The sequence below is a fragment of the Anolis carolinensis genome, chromosome X (genome assembly GCF_035594765.1).
Source record: "Anolis carolinensis isolate JA03-04 chromosome X, rAnoCar3.1.pri, whole genome shotgun sequence".
Classification (NCBI taxonomy): Eukaryota; Metazoa; Chordata; class Lepidosauria; order Squamata; family Dactyloidae; genus Anolis; species Anolis carolinensis.
The window spans coordinates 6825927-6847974 of NC_085847.1; the positions used below are offsets into that span (position 1 = coordinate 6825927).

Sequence of the window (22048 nt, forward strand, 5' to 3'; positions counted from 1 at the left end):
AAGAAAACATGACAACCAAAGCAGCGCAAAGAACGGCACATGAAGGAAAACATTGTCCCAAATGAAGCACCCTGTCTCCCGCGGCACAATATATCCGTGTCCCCTGTCATTAAGGAAAGAGGCGGGGCACACACACAGAGCGGCGTATATACTGAAGCCCCCTAGCAAAGCAAACCCATTCAGTAACCCATTCAGGTCCTCGGCGCAACAGTGACACATACCTGCTCTTTGATTTCCTGCAGCTTCCGACTCTGCTCTCGGATATCATGAAGGAGCTGCAGGGCTTTGTCATCCTCCTGAGATACTTCCATTCGAGCCTGCTCCAGACTTCGCTTTAAGCTCTGAAAAAGTAAAATGTTTAATACACGGACAACAGGGAATCAAGCTACACCAGGGAGGTAAGCAAGTATGAATGAAGGATGCAAACTGGCGGTCTTTATATTTGTTCCCCTTCCGCTTACGTCTTCTGCTTCAGCAGCAACGGGCATCATCTGGTGGATACTTCAATGTTCATTAACTATCCTGCGGTTTGAAAATGAATTGTGGAATACAGACTGAAGAGAGTCCTTGAACTGTCGAACTTTCTATACTAAAGCACTGAAAGGACATGATCTGGAGCTCTGTAGGGGAGCACATGGATTTATGAAAGCAATTAATTCAATACTGCCATCTCCGGTTAAAGGAAGGAACGGTATAGAAATCTGTGGTCAAACCACGGTAGGCAACCTTGAGCAAGCTGAACTAATTAGCAAAGAATAAAGGAGCTCCATATGAGCAATGCTACTCTAGGAAAAAGTGAAACATAGAAACTTCTTGTACACAAACTTGGGAACAACAGCACTGCCAAAGAATTACCTCAGAGTACAAATTACCTTGCACACTAGCCACCGAGACCCAAGTGGAGTTTCTTTTTGCCTGCTCTGTCATACTGTCAACGGACTGACAGGACTTGGCAAATTAACCCTTCCTATTCAATGAGGGTATCCTTCTGATACTCCCTCCGCTATGCACCCTACCGACACAGCCACAGAACCCAAGGCTTTGGCAGAGCAAGAGGAGTATGTGGCTTCAGGGGGGCAGGGAAAGGCTCACACTGCATTCTGTGATGTAGGTAGCCAGGTCCTGTTCAAGAAGGGATCGCTGGGTCTCGGAGGCTTTCAGTTCCACCTCCTTTTGGCTGAGCACAGCCTCCACCTCCGATACTCTGCGGTGCAAGCGCGTCATTTCCTGCTCCATCTGCAACAAACATCAAAAGGTTTAAAAGCACTTTCCCAAGAGCCCAACAGTGTCAACGCACAACTTGAAAACAGGAGCCCGTCTCTGGGAGAACCGGGCCAGAATTCAGATTAAATTGAAATACCATTGTTTCTGCTCCTGGGGAATTCGGTTCCTTCTCAAGGAAAAGCAGTAAGTCTAAGTCACCCCATTCATTCACGCCGTTTGTTCACATTCAGTCATGCTTCGAACCCCAGTCAGCAGAGCAGCCACAATCATTTTTCACCTGAATTCCTATTATTTTTTCCCCCGAGACAGGTCACTTGAGCTTTATCCCAAATCCATCTTGGACCGGAGGAGGGCTCCCCCTCATGTCCTTCCGAGGGAGCAGAGAGGTCAAGTCCAGGGCAGGACAGGAAGAGAAAGAAAGAAAGAACAGCACACTGTTTTTGTTAAAGTTTTAGAGTGTATTCCAGCAATGTTTTCTGTCAGGAAGAGTTAGAAGGTATTCAGGGTAAAAAGCAAGCAAGAGTTATAGAAGTAGAGATGGAAGGACCAAGGAGGAGGAGAGGAGCCTTGGTGGCATTCAGCGCAGGACCAGAGCAGCGGAGCGTTTGCTGGCAAAGGAATGCCACCTGCTGGAAGCCAGTGTCAGCACCAGGCCAAGGACAGGTCTAGGCAGGATCCAGAGCTTCCGCTTAGTCACAGGCCTAGAGGAAGACATGGCCTGCACCCATTCCCTCTCTCTGGTGAGGAAAGTGCTCCGCCGAAGCCGCGAGCGCATCAGCAGCACCTGGCAGGTCCTTTGGCACACACCGGTCGTTGGTCTCCGGAGCAAGGAGAGAGGCCGGCCATGGAAATAAATACCTGGTGGCACTTATCCTGTGCGCCTTGCAGCTCTCGGCTCTTAAGGAGAAGTTTCTTTTCCATGGAGTTGATCTTGGATGGAGAATCAAAGCCCAAAGCAGCCCTTGAAAAAGAAAAGACTCACGTTACTCACACATCTGCGCTTTCGAAACACACAAGGGAGCACCCTTCAGCACCTAAGCAGGGTGGGTAAAAGAATGCCACGGTTCCAACAACAGGGAAGTCACTTTGTGATGCCATTAAAGCCTCATAACAGGATCTCTTGGAGACCAGTTGCTATATTATTATGTGCAAAATGGCCATCGCAACACATTACGTTTTTTAAATAATTGCAGCCTAAAAGTCAGACAAAAGGAAGAAATATCAAAGTGTTGATAAGAAAAGGACCACATGGAGTTTTCAAGCATTAAGTACAGCCCTCAGTCAGAGCACATTATAGCTATTGAACCTAGAGGCATTTCTTCAAACTTGCAGAGTCTGGTAAAGTGTTTGAAGAGCACAATAATAAAACTCTAGAAAGGGAAGGGGAGAGACAAGCATCTGGCAGATTTGCTTGATGGCTTTGGAAAGATCCTGGGCCAGGTTCAGCCTTCATTGATCATCTATCATAGTTTGTTAGAGATAAATAATTATGCACACATTTCTATCACACCTCACCTTTCCTCTTCCATTTGTCCACCTAGTTTCAGTAAATTAGGTTAATTCAATGTTGGTTTCTTACACTAGTGTGTCTTGGTCCAGATGTTACAAAAAACTGTTTACAAAACCAGGGTATTCTTGACAAAGCTGAAAGCACAAGGAGAGCAATAGGAGGGGAAGGGAAGGGAAAGGCTACACCAGCCAGTTTGTTCTTGTTACAATAAGTGATGGCTCAGAGGACCAAGAGAGTGACTCAAGAGCAGGAACTCATTCTATGAAAGCAAAAGAACAATCCTTTATAGGAAGAAACAACAGTTGCAGGGCAGGAGGAACAGGACATCCTAGTGCTTCTGAATCAATACCGTGCTACTAAAAGCTACGTCACAAGTCCTAAAACATATTTAGAATGACTTTAAAGGCAATGTCAATTTAATCTAGCCCCTCAGATCTGGTCAAAAGAATGGTGGGGATGAAAGATACAATTATTTTAATTATTATTGATATCTATGCCTTGCCCTTCCTCCAAGGACCTCAGGGCAGTGTTGCAAGTCTTCTTCCCCCACTACCGATTGTATCTTTGCAACTAACTGGCATGTAACTCTGAAAATATCTTCCCAAACTAGAGCTCTCTGCTGAAAGACACCTGGTATATTGAGATATTCATCATGTTTGCATCTTCCCTATCAAAATACCCACCTGATAAAAACAGAACACACACACACACACACACTCTCACACACACAGAGCGATTCACAGCTGCACAGCCTTATTTGAATAGGCAATTAATAAAGTGGTTGCAGATCCCTGGAGCAAGAGGGGAAGCCAGCTACGCAAATAAATACCCGGTGGTACTGTTAATAGCAAACATTTACTACTAGAGATTGCAGAGGAACACATTGCATTCTGTCAAGGGCCCCCTAAAAGGGTAAATGGATCTCCCAGAATTTAACTGATCCTGTAGATCCGACAAGGCTTTATGCCTCATCAGAAAGCCTGAAATACTCTCCAGGCTCAAGGAACTTGGAAAGGAACAAAATGTCTTTTTCAACTTCTGAACACCAAAGGAAACTTAATGGAGTTGCCTCCCCCCACCTAAGGCTTGGGTTCCATAAGTCTAGCTTAAAAACATACACCACACACACAACACCAGCTAAAGCTGAAAGTCACAGTGTTAACATCTTTGAAAAGCAAAGTAAACCTTTTTAGACAAAAAACCCCAAGCAAACTATGTAGTAGCCAAAGGAAAAAAAGCTCAGATTAACCACATTCCAAGAGACAAAGGTAGGCTTTGGTCCTTTGAACACCTTAATGAGGAGGCAAGCGGTCTCATTCCTATTTGTTGCTTTATGTACTTCATCAAAAACAAGCCCTGCGCTGCAAACTTTCCCACTTGAAAGGAAAAACCAATTTGCAGCCTGCCAGTCATTTGGGCTATTGTGGCTTTTGTGGTGTGCCTTCAAGTGGCTTTGAAGGTAAGCCCATCACGAGATTTTCTTGGCAAGGTTTGTTTTGAGGGGGTTTGCCTTTGCCTGAGACAATGCAATTTGCCCAAGTCGCCCAGTGGGTTTCCATGGCAAAAGTGAGGATTTGGACTCTTGAGGCCAGAACCCTCTGAATCCAGACAATAGGCCACCTCATTCACGTCTGTAGCTTCCAGTGAATGGGATTTCGCCCCCACCCCTCGTACCTTCCAGCTTTGTTTATCTGCTCAGAAGTCTTTCTGTCAATCTTTCAGAAACCTATTTCTGCCAAGACCCAATCATTCATCTCTTGATAAGTGTCGCCATACTCCAAGCTCCTGCCTTTCTAAGCCCGTGTATCTATCTTTGTTCCCTGGCTTCTGACCACTTGCAGGTCTGCTCCTCATTGTTTGGGGCATTTGAGGCGGTCCGTGCGGCACCAGTTGATCTCCAAACCCAGCACCCCTTTGCTCAAAGGCCAGCAGAGAAGCTGCTGAGATGAGAGTCCGGAGATCAGCTAAACAGCCTGCTCTGGAGATATTCGACAGGGCTTTTCAGCACTGGCACCAGACTGGGGAACTGCCTAAAGAAAACCTGATAAGTAGACTCTCTCGCCATTGCTAGACAAACTGGGAAAAGCTCTTTGTTCTTGATGGAGGCTCTCACATTGTGTTTGAACTGTATTCATACCTCCTTACGTGCTTCTATGTGTCTCATTGCTTGTGTTGGAAGCTGCCCTGGGAGCATTTCAGTTTGGAAAGTGGGGTATAAAAGAAGGAAGTGGGAGAAGAAATGCTGTCTCTCATTTCTAAAAGCACATAGGAGCAGCAGCAGACGTTCCAGACTGAAGCCTGATCCCTCTCCTTAGCGAAGGGCGACACCTGAAGTGTTAGAAATAACTAGATCAGGTCTATGCACCAGCCAGGAAGGGGGAGGCGGGGAAGCTGTTCATACTGACAAATCCCCCAAAAATAACTGGCAGAGAGAAAATGCAATTCTAGTCTAACCAAAGCACCAAGAAAAGGCTCATCAGGAAAAAGTATGCAACAGGTCACGATAAAGCACTGGAGATTGAAGTCCCCATTGTGTTCCACCAAACAGACTTAATTTGGTGCATTCAACTCCTTCGCAACACCCGCTGCACACGCTTGACAGCCCTTCTCAACTGGAACCGAAAGTTAAAATTAACAGATCACAGCACCTATGTTTTGCTCTGTGGGACTTTTATTGGGTTGAACCATTTCAGACTGGTGACCAAGACTGCACTGCTGTTCAGTGTTTCTCTGGGAGAATCTCCACACAGGAGAAAAGGAAACTGATCAGGGAAAAGATGCATTCAGAACAGGGGTCTTTCTCCTCATACCTGCTTGGAGTTTTAGGTGGAAGTTCCTGCCTCCATCCTGATACTACCTGCCATGGCTATAGCAAGCAGATGGGGAAAAGGCTCAATGTTAGGCTTAAATTAATTCTGTTTAACTTCATTGCTGTGATTTAACTGAATTTGCTACCAGCTGCTCTCTGGAACCATGGACAGAGTGGCTGGGTTGGTTTTCTCCCTCCTCCGCAACCCCTCCTCCTTTTGCAATGCTATGCTTTAGATTTGAAGTCTGTTTCTGACATTTCTAAGCCACTCTGGGCGCCTCTTTCTTTTTGTAAAGGTTACACTCCTTCAACCATTTCCTCGAAGATTAATTTTCGCATTCAGGAAAGACTAATTTGGAGGACTATTCAAGGATGCCACACCAAGCAGGAAAATCTATACATAGCTTTACTATCAAATTGGTAACTTGTGCAAATGCCTATGCCCAAATTGGGGGAATGATTCCTAAAAGAGCGTTTCTTAAGCAGAGGTACATTTCCCACAAGGACACTCAAGTATTCTGGGTACGAGAGAAGTGTTTTATAGTCAGAACAACACAAATACTACTACGTTCACACTTACTGCTGTAGAGGTACCATAGCAGTGAAATCTACTCTCAATAGTCTTGTGAAACACTTTGTTGTGCTCATTTCACTCTTCCTATTTTTCTTTGTTTCCATTGACTCTCAACTCCATGTTTAATGTTCTTATAACTTGCCATAAATAAGAGTTTAACATCATTCTCTGCAAAAGCGTTTCCAAGGTTTCTTTGGCTGGGCCTTGATTCTGCCCAATTCACATTTTGTTTAAAGATACCTTTAAAAATGACCACATCCTCTGAAATTTAAAAATGCCCCATTTAGAAGAAAGCCCTAGAAACAAACACGTTAAAGCTTATCAATCTCATCTCAAGTGACTGAATTGTGATCAAATAGCCTGCATTAAAGGCTGCTTTCATGTGTAAAAACAGAAATGGGAAAACAGAGACAACTCCAAATCTTCAGTATTAAGAGAAAGTCACGCACCCCATTAGGAGGCTGGAGCGCCTACAACATCAAGACACTTGCAAGCCAGGCCAGCCATTCCAGCGGGTATTAAAATCAAACTAGAAGGGCCAAGTGTCCTGGGTTCTGGGAGAAAAACTCCAATAATTTGATACTTGGGACCCCATCCTGATTTGCCCCCAGAGCTGGAGTAGTTAAACCCCTGAATCAAATCCTTCTGGGTTATGGGGGTGAAAGTGATCGCTGCTCTTCCAATGCACAGGGTAGGCTTCATATTTTGTAAGGTAATGACCATTTTTCTCAAGATAGAAGCTGGATCCACTTGGTGCTGGGCCCCCATTTGTTTCTGGTAAAGTATTTAAACAAAGGTTAATGATCCCAGATGGACAAGGGGTTTCCCATGATGGGACAGTGCTGTGAGCTATAAATAACTGAAAGTCACCACATTCCCAGCAGACCTTGGAGGTTAAGCCAGGTCAGTACTTGGATGGGAGACCACCAAGAAATCCCAGGTGCTGTAGGCCATATTTCAGAGGAAGGACCTGGCAAAACCATCTCTGAGGATCCCTTGCTTAAGAAAACCTATAAGATTCATGGGGCTGCCATAAATTGACAGCCGACTTGAAGGCACACATTCAACTCTGCTATGCTACTGGAGGCCACCCTGACAGGACAGTCCAAAAAGTAATTTTTTAGCCTGTTTTACTGCCTTGCAATAAACTAGGCTCTGCAATATGTTCATTTGTCAAAAAATGTGAATATGTGTGACTCAAGTAATAAACTATAAAGGCATTTCATTCTCCTGTCATTCTCATTGCCAGGTAACCATTACAACCTTCGCCTTTTCGGATGTTTCAGACATTTTCAGCCTGATTCTATGCAGGTTTGCAGAGAGGATAGTCTCAACTTTGGAAGTTGACAGGACAGTTCCAAATTAACATGGCTAGGATTGCAATCTTAGTGGTACTGAGCATTCCTCACCTAAGAAACCCCTATGAGATTCATGGGGACATCATAAATTGACAGGCATCTTTATGGCACATACATCTTAGTATCCTTGACTGTCAGCGTGCACCATAAAGCTGTCTCCAGCTTCTCAGCAATATATTTCTGCTATGCATGTCGCCTGCATGACCAAGCATCTATGCTTCAAAATTGTCAAAAGACTCAAGTTGCAAAGCTATAGGCTTTCATCAAAATAGGAACCAATTAGTGAGCATGCTTTCCCAATAAAAATGTAAAATTAAAAATGAGGAAAGCAAATTAACAGACACCAATATCCAAGGGGGGAAACATTATTTCCGACACCTTCCGCAGTAGACCCTACTAGATTCGTAATCACCATCATCTCTCTACTACTGATAACGTATTCAGAGACTCTGCTCCTTTGTCTTCTGCATCCTTTGTTGACTCATCTCTCCCAGTCCCAATAAAGGGCCCATAGACTCAACTAGTAGCCTCCAAGTGGGATCTCTGGATGATCTCATTCTCTTTCACAACTGTTGCTCCCTTCTATAAGCCTTCCTACCTCCGGTTTTTTACCTTGGGCACAATCCCAGGTCTCCATGGCCAGGATCCCGTTGGAATGATGTGCCTACAGAACATTCAACTGCATAAAAGTTGCATACCACAATCAATGCACAATCAGGTCCATTCATCATTGGACAAAATTGTCCAACTGCTTCTGGAGGCATATAATTCTGATAGGAATCCACCAAAGCTTCTGCACTCCCAAGCTTCTCTGGCAAAATTGGAGCTCATACTCATTTCCCCTCGACCCTCATCTTACACCTCTTACATATTAATTTTTGCTCCCAAAGATGCGCTAGGTCTTATTTTCAGGGGATGTCTTATTTTTCCATTAAGAAGAATTCTCATTTATTGTTGAACAAAAGAAATGAACATTTATTACATACTGTACAGTAGTTGTCATCACAAACCAGCATAACCAGACAAACTGTGAATCCTATCAAGAATTTCTTGTTACTACCATTATTTCCATGTACAACAATCTATGGTACGTACATTTACCAATCCTGCATGCTCTGGTGTTCTTTTTAGCGGGCATGCTTCCAAACAAAAACTTTGCTAGGTCTTACTTTAGAGTAGGTTTTATATATAGGAATTCAGCAAAACCTCTACTAGGTCTTATTTACAGGGGATGTCTTATTTTCGGGAAACAGGGTATCACAGGACAACTCCCTCTTGCCTGGTGCAACTCTAGCATAGGCCACCAATTCACTGAGCAATAGGCCTGAGATTAGAGCTCCACAGAGAACTTTTAGTGCCAGGAACAAATTTTAGAAACCTGTCTCATTCTGCCTTCCCTTTCCAGACTTTATGCCAACAGCAGCCTCAAAGAACTGCCCTCTCCTCTGGTGCTGAACTGATGTCTTAGGACAGAGCTTCTTTTGCACTCCAGCATGGGCAACACTGTGTTCGATCTAGTCTTGCCCGGGGTCTACCAAGCAAGTGGCACTTGGCTTTGATCAAAATGAACCAAGACAAAGGCATGGATTTTAAAACCTGCCAGACTTATACAGGGCACTTGCATACTACGGCCTTTCCTAGATTCAGAGTTTTGCCCTAAATGGGTTTGGAACTGTGTCAGAATTTTTTAAAAGGACCTTAGAGGACCTCCAGGCTTCACTCAGGATACATAGCACATGCAGGTTAAGTTTGATTCTACCCAGCCACCTCCAGCTGTAATCTATGGCCATGCTAAAGGGTTTTTCCCCTCAAGATTGTGGCTACAAAAGAAAGTTACATCTCTACTTCCCACAGGCTGCAGCCCTGATGAAAAGAACTGCACTGTAGAGAACTATTAAGAAGAAGATGGCATTGTCCCTGATGATGCATTTAGTGCTGCATGCAATTTGATTTTGAGTCCCAAACCAGTGCAAATCCAAGCAACTCGAGTGGATCTTACTGTTGTGTTCACTCTTTATCTATCCTACTGCAAAGCTATAATAAAATAGCTTCACTAGAAAGGCCGGGTGTTGAGCCCTGTCTGTGAACAAGCCAAAATCCCCCGTATTATCAGAACTCCTCAAAATGCTTGTGGGATTCAGTCTGCTTTCCCCTGTAAAACACAGAGCCATCCTCACTGTGGTGCAACAAGCACGTTCAGGCCCGAGAAATGAGAAGGGCAGTGATCCAGACGCCTGGCCAGCTGATAATGGCCTCTCATTATTTTGAAGGGCAAACTTGTAAGCCATTCCTGTGCACAGTACCAGGCCTCTCATTTCATCTCAGCAGTTGGAAGACCCAGGCGACGGAGCCAGAGCCAACACACCAAAAAGCTGTTACCTGATTAAGACACAGGCTGGATCAACATTCCAGATACAGTGGAGCCTACACACAAACAATTCCCTTTCCCCAGGGAACCATGAGAACTGTCATTTCGTGATGAAGGCTAGGAATCGCTAACAGAATATGCAGTTAGAGGGATCTTGCACAGAATCTTTCTATAGCACAATTCCAGAGGGTTGGGAGGGGGCCATTTCACTACAAGTGGGGTAAAACTCATTTGTGCTCACAGCATTTCTGTGTGGGGAACATAGAGACTCACTCCGACATGGACCATTGACAGGGTCCCCAAAAGCATTCCACCTGACAGATCGTTCTGCTAGTTTCTCTTGGTTTTGAGGGGACCACCTTGGGATGGTGGGGCAGGCAAGTCATCCACAGGTGCGAGCATAAAGGCCTCCCACTGTCTATACTCCTGAGGTACATTCAGCATATGAATGAAAACTAGAATCATTCCTCCATTTGAAGTCCTCTCCAACTGAATAATTTCTTAGACATCCTAGAAATGAGATGCCCAGAAGGATTTGCTTAGCAATCATAGAAAAGAAGGTCGCCCTTCCCTTTCGGAAAAAAACACAACAACTCAAGATGGTATCCTTCAAGTTGCAGAGCCACGTCAGAGGTGAAGAGCACCACCTGACACCCAAACTATCCCATCCATCAGCTCCTACCATGACTTCATAATCCGCCAGTCACAGTCTTCAGTCCCCAAATGCAACTGGCACTCTCTTAAGGTGGCACGGTGCCTCTGAACTTCCATTGCAACCAGAATGCCTCAAGTGTCCTGCAAGGTTGGCCTGCACAGCCTAGAATTGTGAGTACGGTGCTTGGTTTTAGTCCATTTTTCTACCCAACATAATAATGTAAGGGATGATTTTCATCTATTGGTTTATGAATTAATCACAGTAGTAGCAGCATAGAAATAGTGACCAAAAGACATTTCAAACATCAAAAGCATTTCCCAAATCTTTATCTCATTAGGATCATTAAAGCAGCCCTGCAAGGTAGGCCAGTACCATGAGATGCATACTGCAATGGCTGAAAGGCTGTAAGAGAGTGCCTAGTTGATCACCAACTAAAGAGATGTAACATTTGAAGCAAAACCCTGCACACTCCACTGAGCCACTCCATTTCTGCTTAAATTCAGGCAATATTTTGTGCACACTTCAAAATATCCTTGGGGTGATCATACTCCTACCTTTCATTTCAATGGCTAATTGTTAAATTGATCCCTGTTGCTAGTCTACCCTTCTGCTTTACATACCTTTCCTTCTCTTGATTCAAGGATCCTTTCTAAGACGGAGTAAAACCCTTTCAAACCCCATATCGGCCAAGTCAAATGTCCAGAAACCTCAAGAAAGCTTACAAGTTACACATAACCACAACAGCAGTTTCTTCTTCTCTGTCATTAGCATCTAATATTCATGGAAGAACATCTGAATGTCAATATTTCCAAAACCAGACCCTGGAAGATTTAGCTTCCACAAATTAATCAAATCTTTTCAAATCAACACAGGTGGGAACTCACTGCAAAATAGACCAAATATTTCGAGATGCTTGCCAGTGACCAAGGTTTCCAGCCTTGCTACCTTTCCTCTAAGCTCAGAGGTGGCAAATGGTAAATGCTATTGGACTGCAGCTCCTTTCAGCCCCTAAACAAGCATGGCAAATGGCAAGGGATGATGGGAGCTGCAGTTCTGCAACAACTGGAGGAAGATCTGCCCTCCCCTCCATTGTTTTTGCTCCTACTAGAAGAACAGTTCTGGCTCCTGCTTTTCTTTTTGGAGTGCCAGTGTTGATACTCGCCCCAGAGTTCCTCAGGAGATGCTGCTGCTCAGGCCCGAGCCAGTGCCCCCTCCTCCGCCCGCCTGCTCCGTCCCCCCCTTGCTTTCTGCCCCCCAGTAGAGAAGCGACACCTGCAAGTAGGAGGACACCACAGGCAGTCAAGAGGCGCCCTTCTAATTGCTGGCCTATTTAAGGTTCCTCCTCTGACTCATAACTCTGGGAGCATCACTGGTGCCAGGAGAGGAGCCAAATTCCGTTTCCAGGCTTCACTTTCAAGCAAAGCATCATCCCTTCCATACTGCCAACAGTCCAAATTACCAATTCCAGAAACACAACCCGGTGGGATTCTCCCTCCCCAAAACAGGCTAGCTATATATTGCAACAGAGAAGGAAAAAGAAAAGAGTGATAGCCAGAAGTACACAGGTAAAACCCTGCATCTGAAGAGCCCTTGTGGATGACTGAAGTGGATGTGTCATGCTTTCCTGCTTAGAGACAGCAGTCCAGAATCAAGGGCCCAGCAGACCAGAAGAGGCATCATTATACAACTGAGAACTCTCCACTCTTTCATCCCAGGACCTTGGGTGCTCCCATAAGACAGATGATCGCGATGGACCTCTGCACCACCGTTTCTGCAGTTCCTGTGCCTCTTCTCTTCGTGACTTCAGTCAAAACCCAGCTCCATATCCGAGTGGTCAGCCGGAACCATTGGCTTGCTGCTAGCTTCCCTTGACCAATCTTGCAGACCTGCAGGGCTAAGCCTTTGCCCATCAACAGAGCAAGCATCTCCATCCCCAGTGTCCGAAATCCCCCAATTCCCCCCTCCCCAAATTCCTGCAAAGCAACACACATGCAGGCACACGTGCACACGTACACACAGAGCCCCACACTCTCTGGCAGGATGCAGCCCCTATATTTTCATCAAGATGTTCTTCTAGTAACCCGAGTCGTCCTATCATGAACTAGCAGAGAGGGGAGAAAAAAACCAGTGCCATGAATCAGAGCTGAAGAGAAGCCTGAATCATCTTCCTTGAGCTGAAGGAAGACCAGTCAAACGCTGCCTCCCCCACCCACTGCTCCCCTGGCAAGTGCACCAAGCACAATTTTTCCCTTCTTATTCATCCCTCACAGGCAAGAATTCCTACTTACTCGGATCGGAAGATCCCCAAAGCCTTGATGAAGGAGAAGCCCACAAATGGCAACTCTGCTCCCGAGAAGCCGGCGGGATTCAGCTGGCACAGAGAGGGTACAATTCGTGAATTCTTCTCTGGTTCATCGAAATTTGAGGTGTCATCCTCAGACTTGATGGTAGGCACGAAGGGGGGAGGAGCTGGTGGTTGGGTTTTTTTCAGAAAGATAAAGTGGAAGGAAGCAAAGAAATTAGCTGCAGTTGGCTGTCAAAGTCCCTCTCGTTCAGCATTTTCAATGGCACTGCAGCTCCTGCCTTTTAATCTTGCTAGCACCAGCAGGCTGAGCTGCTGCTCTCCAACCTATTACAGCAACAAGAGATGATTAACCCTTCAGCTCCCAACATGGCTGCCATCCTGCAGGCAGAGCATCTCTTGCTGCTGCTTGGATCCTGTCACAAACAAGCCAGCCCACGACAACATAAAAAGGACTCTCGGGTTTCAGAGCTTGTCTCTTTGCAGGACATTTCCTCCAGATCTTTCTGGAACGGGCCAGGGGCTCCTGAGCTATCTCATGCAACAAACCAGTTGCTGGGTGAGAAATGGGGGTAGTATCCAGAAAGGACTCCCCTTGCCCAGTGAGCCTTGCCAGGGGACATGCTGCAGCTGCCAAAGCGCTATAGCTTTATGAGAGCAAGCCCACCAGCCCAAGGCTCCTGGCTCCCTCCACACCCGGGATGGGACACCACTGCAGTTCAGCGTCAGTGCCACTGACTCTGAGCAAGAATAGAGAGCAAATTCCCCCCTTGGTGCTCCACCTGCTGACCAGCATTTCATTGCAAACTTCCCATTAACATTTGCTGCAATTGAGGTAAAGCCCCAGCCAGAATAAAACCCTGCAAAAGGAAGTGATCCCTAACCAGGTTCCGAGGCAGAGGGGCTTGCTGCTCTGCATGCCCAGGAGGAGCCCCCTCATTCGTATTTCACACCTCGGCCAGTGTTCAATACGCGTTTAAATCCCTGGATGTTCTCCTTGCCCAGCTTGGAATCGAGCACGGCTCTCTTTTTTTGTGCTGGGAGAGAGGCCCCTTCCAGCCAGCCGGCTCACTGTCACAAGCTGATGGATGTACAGTGTGCCAGGGCTGTTACCATGGATCCCATATAGATTGCTCAGAGCTGAAGGGCGGATGGGAGGCGCAACAGAGCGAGCCAGCACGATGGTCCCTGCAGTGCAGGCACCGGGCGCCTCACTCTGTGCATGCTCCCAAGTTTCACTCTGCCGGCCTCGATGCCTGACAGATGCTGATAGTTATCGGACTGACACAAGCAGAATGAGTCACGGCTGGAGCGTGTGAGCTCCCTCTAGGCTGCCAACGGCTCTTGCAGCCCAGAGCGGGTTTTTTTCCCTCTCTTTTTTAACTCTTCAAGTTCTCAACTTGGCTGCTTTTGAAGCCCTCGCGAGTGACTAGAATTAATAAGCCAAAAAAAAAAAGTGTCTTCCTAATTCATTGGCAGCATTTCCCAGGAAAAAATGCTGATGCTGCTTTCAGGCAAAGGAAATGGAGGAGCAAGTGGCTGTTCCCAAAGGTTAATGAGAACGAAGAAGGAGTGTAGCAGGCTGGGTAAAAGTTCCTTCCGTAAAACAAAATGCTGGAAATTGAACATTTCAATGTTTCTCAACATTTACGTGAGAGTTTTATTTTCAAAACTGGGCTATATGTATATCTAGTGTATATTTCTACCCCGACCATGCATCATTTCAGATTTCAAGGCAGCGTACAGCATAAAATATCAAGAGCCCGCCCTCCAAAAAAACAATAGCAACAACATTTCAGTATAAGTAATATATCATGAATCCTATTGTTGGTCCCAAAAAACACCATATCTGCAATTGAATGAAAGACAGAGTTCAAACACTGCCTTAAAACCACCTCCAACTGTCCTTCAGGCCAGTACAGATGCAGGCTAACAAGGAAAAAGAGGACTGAACCCATGCTGAATGGAGAATATCCAAACCTCTTAGCCACTGTTAAAAATTTGGGAAACATCACATCAGCAGCATCACTGGACTTGCCAAACTCACGTAGTTTCTGTCCTGAAGAAGCCTAACATTCACGCACTGTGAGCCCTAGGTTAGAGAAGCAATGAATAAGATGCTTGGACATGACCACACACTCCAAGCTCCCCAAGAACAACCTTTCTGTACACGTTTCATTTATCAAGCTTCTTCCCTGGGTTCCCTTGAAAACAAATTGATCACAGCAGGCCTTTATCTATTTGCCAGTATTTGATCACATCTGCCGTCTCAAAGCAACAGTTGTCTTTACTTCCTTGCTGTGTCAGTGTCACGGAACCTGAACAAAAGCCCCTGGAAAGTCACATTGGTTCACTGCAATATCCAGTGGGCTACTCAAAGGAGGGTAATTTCTTTCGCAGTGGGAGATCGTAGTTGGGATCCTCTATGTTGTCAGGCTAGTAGCCCTCTCCCAGCTTTTCTTCATCCAAGGTGGTCACAATTATCCTTCACCTTGAGCCCTCCACACAATCTTGCTTTACCTGACTACAAACAAGTCTGCCCTCATATTTTCCGTTCCCACAAAAAAGGAGAAGGAGACAAATCCTACAGCAAGACATACTTCTTGGGACTCAGTAAGGGTTCTGGCAATTTCTTTTATGAGTCTTATTCCAAATGCCATTCTTATAACAAGGACATGACAGGAGAAGTCTTTGTGTTTGTGGCTCTCTTTTTAGTCTATGGAAATAGCAGTCAGACTTGACCGTTACTACAGCAAATCACAGTGGATGCTATCAAGGCAGGAATCAAGCTTTTGGTGTGGCTGCCTTCTGGAAGGACAGAAGTCTTTCCATGTCAGCTTCATCCACTTTTGGAGGCAAGAAAACCTGATCAGCCAGGAATAGAAACTTGGCAGAGGAAAGTTATATTAAGATCTGATGCTACTGTAAAGGTGGCTATTTGGTCTCTCTCAGAGAACCAGGTACATTCTCTTGAGAGCACGTGAAGGATGTGTGACAATCATTTTAGATGCTACCAACATCTGGTGGAGTAGCTTAGAGAGGATTTTCTGTGGCTTCATGAGCCTGTCATCTTGATAGAAGGCTAGCAAACAACTGCAAGCTCCAGGAATGAGAATTCCCAGTTCTTAGCATGATCACGTTCTCTTCTTGGAAGATAAATGCACGTAGCCTTCACCCTCAACAGACACGTTCACCTGAGATGCTGTTAGGAAGAATGAAGATGTTAAGACCATCCTTCTGGGCACTCAGGCATTTCATCTGTCAATTCATTTCAAAGATTTTCACTCGTTTTGAAAACAATAAAAAGATAACAACTAAAACTCCAAACACCAAAAGAACCAAGACTCCTAAAAATGTATCCAAAGTAAAAGAGAAAAGGGAAGAGAGAAATCAAGAATGCAAATTTTAGGGCAGAAGGTGATGAAGCAAACCACAACCAGCACATTCATTTGAGAATAATGAAGCAACACATTTGCTCGTAATTAATATGCCAAAGAGGCATTTTTTCTGGCAGTACAGAATCATGTATGGCTTCTGCTCACAAGACAACGTTTACAAAACTAACATTAAGCCACCAAATGGATTCATTGCTAAGAACACAAAGGCTCCACACAATAGGTTTTTGCTATAGGAGTGAAACAAGGCCCACAAAAGAATTTAATCAGTGAAATATGTCTTTGTATTGAAGGCGTCCACTATGCTGCATCTTCAAAGCCCAAAGAAGCAAATACGATAAACACAAATGCACACTGTAAGCCATTGAAGGAGGAAGCTGCTAGCTCTGACCTGCCTCTTTGCAAAGGCCTGGCTGCAGGAGGGTTCTTTGGACCCAAGAGACTCAGACCATCACTTCTCCTATGGCAATCCTTTTACCAAGACAACCCAGAGGCATCCAAAAAGGGAGGCAGACATGCCAATACCTTTGCAGCCTGCAATGCTGAGGAAAGAGCATTACTCCCACTACGGACATGGCCTTCCATCTTTTGCCTGCTTTCTGTGTGCATGCTTTATTCAAACTCCCCCATCAAGCATTTCATTTCAAATGTTTTTAGCTACAGGGAGGAGGAAAAACGCATCATCTTGAGATATTTACATAAGCGTGTAAAATTAACATGCCACACTTTTAATTTTAGCAACTGCAAATCAAACAAGTCCACTCCACTCCCAGTTGTGCTGATCGCTGCCTTGGGAAATGCACCCGAAGCCCAGGCTCCTCAGGGTCTCCCTTTCCCTTTGACACACCTGAAAGCAACCGCAAGAGAAGAAGCAGAGCTGCTGGGTTGCTGTGGAAACCCAGGGAACTACAGCCCACTTAGTTGGGCTGTAGTGCTGCCCTGGGACAAACACAGAGCTGGAGGCGCCTTCCTCCGAGAGGTGACAGGACTGGAGCCTATAACTCAGCTCAGTAATTGCAGCTGCAACCTGTAGCTCAGTTGCAAAGAAGCTGAACTCAGACAGGAACAATATATATATAGATATAGATTATGCAATTCATTTCCAACAAAAGGCATCCCCCTAGAAACAAAAATGACCCTCAGCAACAGCATATTTCAATTGTCATTGCTCATTTCCCATTTGTATGGGAAGCACACGTTGCCCACCCCTACTTTAGCCTATGCTCTAATCTAACGGGAACACCCATGTTGCACACATGTAAGGAAGTACTCACAGTTACGGATATTATTCCACACAACTGTAGAAAAAAATGGATGACAGCAGAGACTTTCGTAATCTAGCCTCTCTTTCTGCCCACACAATAGACTCTGCATCAGATCAAGAAACTCATCGCTGATTTTCACATCCTGAGGGAACTTCAGAAACCTCTGCAGTTGAAACAAAAAATAAATCTCACTCAGTAGAATAGCAACCAAAGATGAAATATTAGGCTCCAAACTAGCGTCTTGAATTTGTTTAAACAGCATACTTTTGCATGGTATTGCAAGCCACTTTGGAAACTTTCCTTAGTTTCAAGAGCATGGAGACGACTGTTTGAGAAATACAAGTCAAAAATTCACATAATGCATGGTCCTAGTCTTTGGATCCTAGCCTAGGCTTTGAATATCCTCCAGTACACCTACAGAATTAGAGATAGCTAACCACAAAACAGCAGAAAAATGACAAAATAATAGCAATAAACTGCAGCTTCCCAAGTATCTTCATTTTCTAGCGGCTATACAGAAAAAGCTTAGAAGTACAGGAACAATACTTTAAAAAGTCTGAGATCCTCAAGTACATGCCAATAAAGATTTCCAATGCTTGAGGAGGGGGCATTAGTGCTTCCTCCCAAAGACTAGTAAAAGTAAGCTAAATTATGTAAAGTAAGACAGATCATGCATATATGCCTCATTAATACCGGTCATAAAATCTCATATAATGTGGGTTTATGACACATAAAGTATTTGCCTTTAATAAGGCAAAGTATACAGAGATCTATGTAAAGTTCAAGATATGATTAAATGAGCTTTTGCTATTAGCTAAGAAGCAATAATTTCATCAAGTTCAAAAGTTCCTGCTGCTAATAATGTTTCAGTCAATAATGGTTGAAGCACTGTTAGAACAAAAAAATAACCTAGTGCAAAGCATAGCGCTCCTACTTCAAAGGAGGACTTGTACCTGAAAATTCATGATGTTATTAAAAGTTTTTGTTGAGGTCCCTTCACTAAACGGAGATCTTCCATAGGCCATTTCATAGGCGACTACGCCTAGGGACCACCAATCGCATTCAGCGCCATAGGAACCCTTGCCATCACCGTTCGAGACTGTTAACACCTCTGGAGCCATATAATCCGGAGTGCCCACTGGCAGTTTGGTATTTACCTGGAACAGAAACATACATGGAAGAAGTACACTACTGCGGTTTAACATATTCCGGCTATTTCTCCCATTGCCTGGCCCATCCAAAACAACACGGCAGCTCCTACGTGTGTGGAGGATGGACCTCTTCAGTGGAAAGAAGTACATCAATTTGTGAATAAAAAGACAATGAGTCCTGGCGAGCAGGAAGCAGTGCATGTTGACAGCGGTTGAGCCTAACAAAGTGGTGTAAACAAACCAGAAGCTTGTTACTCAGAGAGTGTTTCAATTACGCCTAGGGATGAAAGTCTAGCAGATGAAACATGAAAGGGTCACACACTCATCCAGGGAATGGAAGAAGGGAAATGGAGGGCAGCGTTGGATCTGATCTGCTAAAGCCTCATTAAGAACAGAAAATTAGGGAAGGAGGGCCCATTTCCCATATGCAGGCTCTCATTACCTGCAAAGCAGCCACAAAGCAAGCCTCAACAGCACAACAAGGGCCCTCTTCCAACCTCCCTACGTGATAAACAAGGGCACTTCTCTCAGGAGCTTGGAAACACATTTTTAAAAATTGGGCTGTGATTACTTCCAGACTTTATTCCTTGTTGGCCACACAACCCATAAACCTTTCTACAATATTTGCAAAAGATTCTAGAATGTATATGAAATTGTGGTTAAACAAACCAATATAAAGGGGGACAAACTCAGGAAGATGAGCTTATCATTGGACATCTTAAACTCCAATTGTAAACCAGAAGCAGTGCTTGGAAATGTGGCACTATTGGACTGAAGGGATTCTAGGACTAGTGGCCCAAAAGTGTGGCATTTCTTTTCTTTTTCACTTTTTCAAAAGCCAGCCTTTGTTAAGAATCCAGGTAAACTCAACTGGAAAGTCATTCATCTCTCAAATAAAAAATATATATTAAGATGATGTTGCTAGTTTAACCTGGGAAAAAATCCAACCAATTAATTCAAAGCCAGCCAAATAATGTGGTAATAGTTTAATTATCATTATTTGCATTATTTTAAAAAACCTGCATCCAGAGCAGACAAATCAGAGTAATTAGCCAAAACCTCATCTCTCTATGAAATGCTATTGCACCAGTTTAATCAAGATACATTTGTTCCGATCACAGGACAAAACATTTCAAACTGTAATGAAGAACACCATTGTTGATCTGCCAGAAGATCTCCGCAATTTAATTGAGATCCTTCTCAAATTAGCAAGCGTGCTATGAAAGCCGAGGACCAGGGCAAACCCCGCATATCAGTGCTATCTGCTACTTCAATGTCTTTTAACTAAAAGATACTTGTGTCTCCTGAGGAAGGAACACAACTTTTTTTAATAAAAAAGAAACCAACTCGCTTCAGTAGAAAGCCTTACACAAAATTAATTATGTAAACAATTTGAAAAGCCGGCACTTTCTAAATATATATCAGTGATAATCTCCGCTGCAAAGCCACTGCTAATTATATTTGTTGTCAGTCAGAGCGCAGTCAGGATAGATTTTAACATTCTTAGGTATATAGGTGACATGTTATTTAAGTGAGGAGCGGGAAAAGCTTACACCCAAGGGCCGATTCTGGCCCTCAGTGGTTTCCTAGCTTTTGAATAGGTTCTTTCCCCATCCGTGCCTTAGACCATAATTTGACATGATGGAGCTGGGCTATAAGAAGCCTCTCTTCTTCATGTGTGGCCAAATAAATGCTTTTGAGTAGGAGGGTGAAGTGTTCTAAAACAACAACTCATCACCTGGGCGGCTGTATTATCCCCATTCTTGCTTTTGAGCCAATGAACTGTGAACATGAATTATGGTTAGTTCAAAACAAGCCAGGATTGTTGGTTTTAAACTAACCACAGTTTCAGGTGCAGACATCACAGAAAGCTATGGTTAAATAAAAGGCAAAGCAAAAGCTTTGAGTTTCCTTTGTGGAGGTAAAAAGCGGGGCACAGACATCGTTATTATCATCGCTTCCAAATTCCTGCCAACAAGGAAAAAAGTGAACGACAGCAGCCAGGAGAATGAGACCTATTCACATTGCAGTGAAACAAAGTCGAGTAACTTGTCCCCAGTAGAAATTACTGGACAGCAATTCCCAGTTAGCTGATGTTATGAAATACTGGGACTTGCATTCCAACATTTTGTCCACCCCAGACCAAAACATGCTCAAATTTAGCACCGGGGTTGGGTCCACAACTAATGGCTCACTCACTGGGTTTGATAGAAATTGGACTCCATCACTTCAAGGACCCACTAGTTTAACATATTTGAACGGAGCCATGGCTTTCGAGAACAGAACGGCTCCCTCACGCACAGTCTCACTTCCACCAGGGTCTGCAGAGACCCATATAAAAGGCATGTAGGAAGGCTTTCTCCTCTGCTGCTTCAACTTTGTGGAATGAATTTCCTGGTTCTCACTCTTGTTGCTTCTAGCAAGGTAGTGAAGACATCCCTTCAAACTGGGTTTTTAAATTGTGTCAATGTTTATTGATTAATGATGCTAATGCTATTTTGTTTAAATGGATGTGTTGTGATCATTTAAATTGTTTCATTGCTCAGAGTGCTTTTAATGAGATACCAGCCACCTCGAGCACTAATGCAGAGGCACGAACAGAAGTATAATAGGTGGAGGTAATTGTCTTGTTGAGTAATATGAATATGAAATTATCGTTGTCATCCCAACCCAAACTTAGCGCAGCATTTCGTGCAATGAGCAAAGTTAAGAATCCGGCTCTGCTTCCAAACACATCCCCACAGCCGCGTTCTCTGCCATCCCTGCAGAGTTTGAGATTTGGAAAACATTATCACCTTCTCCTCGATGTGAATGAACTAATAGGCGTTTATCAAATTAAGTGCTGGAGCTACTAGATCCACAAGAAGTGCCTGAAAATACACACCCCACATTTGAAGCATTAATTAGCAGAGCTGTGCAACATTTCAAGAAAACATGAATGTAGGCGGGTGCTTATGTCGCTAACTTTAATTAAATCTTCAGTTATACCCGATGAAATCATCACGATTGCACAAGCTTTCCTTTTTCTTTTTCTTCTTTTTTTTTTTTACTATGGTGCCATTCAGCTTGAATCCATATTTGCCAAGAGTGAAGGGTCTCAGCCTTCATTTTCCTGAAAACGCAAGACTCTCCCTCCTGCCCAGTTTCCATTCTTGGGAGAAATACTGGTCTGAACCCAATGTCCTGCTGGCAATCCTAAAGAGGTGTTCTCACACCTCTTCTTTCCTTTCCTTTTCATTGGGGTTCTGGGCACCTAACTGCAATGAATGCGGCGGGCTCACTGTAACAACACTTCCTTTCCCCTGCATTCTTGGGGCTGCTGGGAAACCAGTTCGAGAGCTTCACAATCCCCTCTAGTGGATTTGGGGGGTTTATGCAAGGGATCGTACCCACTGTGCTTTGGGGAACAGAACTGACGCGATGACAATTTATAATTT

The 22048-nt window shown here is 44.4% G+C and overlaps 1 protein-coding gene across 12 annotated transcripts in view; it reads right to left on the reverse strand.

The window, feature by feature from the left end:
• The window catches only part of cit (citron rho-interacting serine/threonine kinase), a 67982-nt gene that overhangs the window by 39669 nt on the left and 6265 nt on the right, over positions 1–22048 (reverse strand). For 9 of the 12 annotated variants that reach the window (XM_062958413.1, XM_016996594.2, XM_062958415.1 and 6 more), the window contains exons 8-13: positions 18414–18617; positions 17470–17623; positions 12787–12967; positions 2083–2185; positions 1093–1236; positions 222–341 (exon numbers count right to left, since the gene is read on the reverse strand). In XM_062958413.1, coding sequence (XP_062814483.1) covers positions 222–341; positions 1093–1236; positions 2083–2185; positions 12787–12967; positions 17470–17623; positions 18414–18617 — 906 coding nt within the window. Of the gene's footprint in view, positions 1–221; positions 342–1092; positions 1237–1360; positions 1998–2082; positions 2186–12786; positions 12968–13684; positions 14028–17469; positions 17624–18413; positions 18618–22048 lie in introns of those variants that run through there. The other 3 variants (XM_062958417.1, XM_062958420.1, XM_062958418.1) reach the window with 3 other exon arrangements.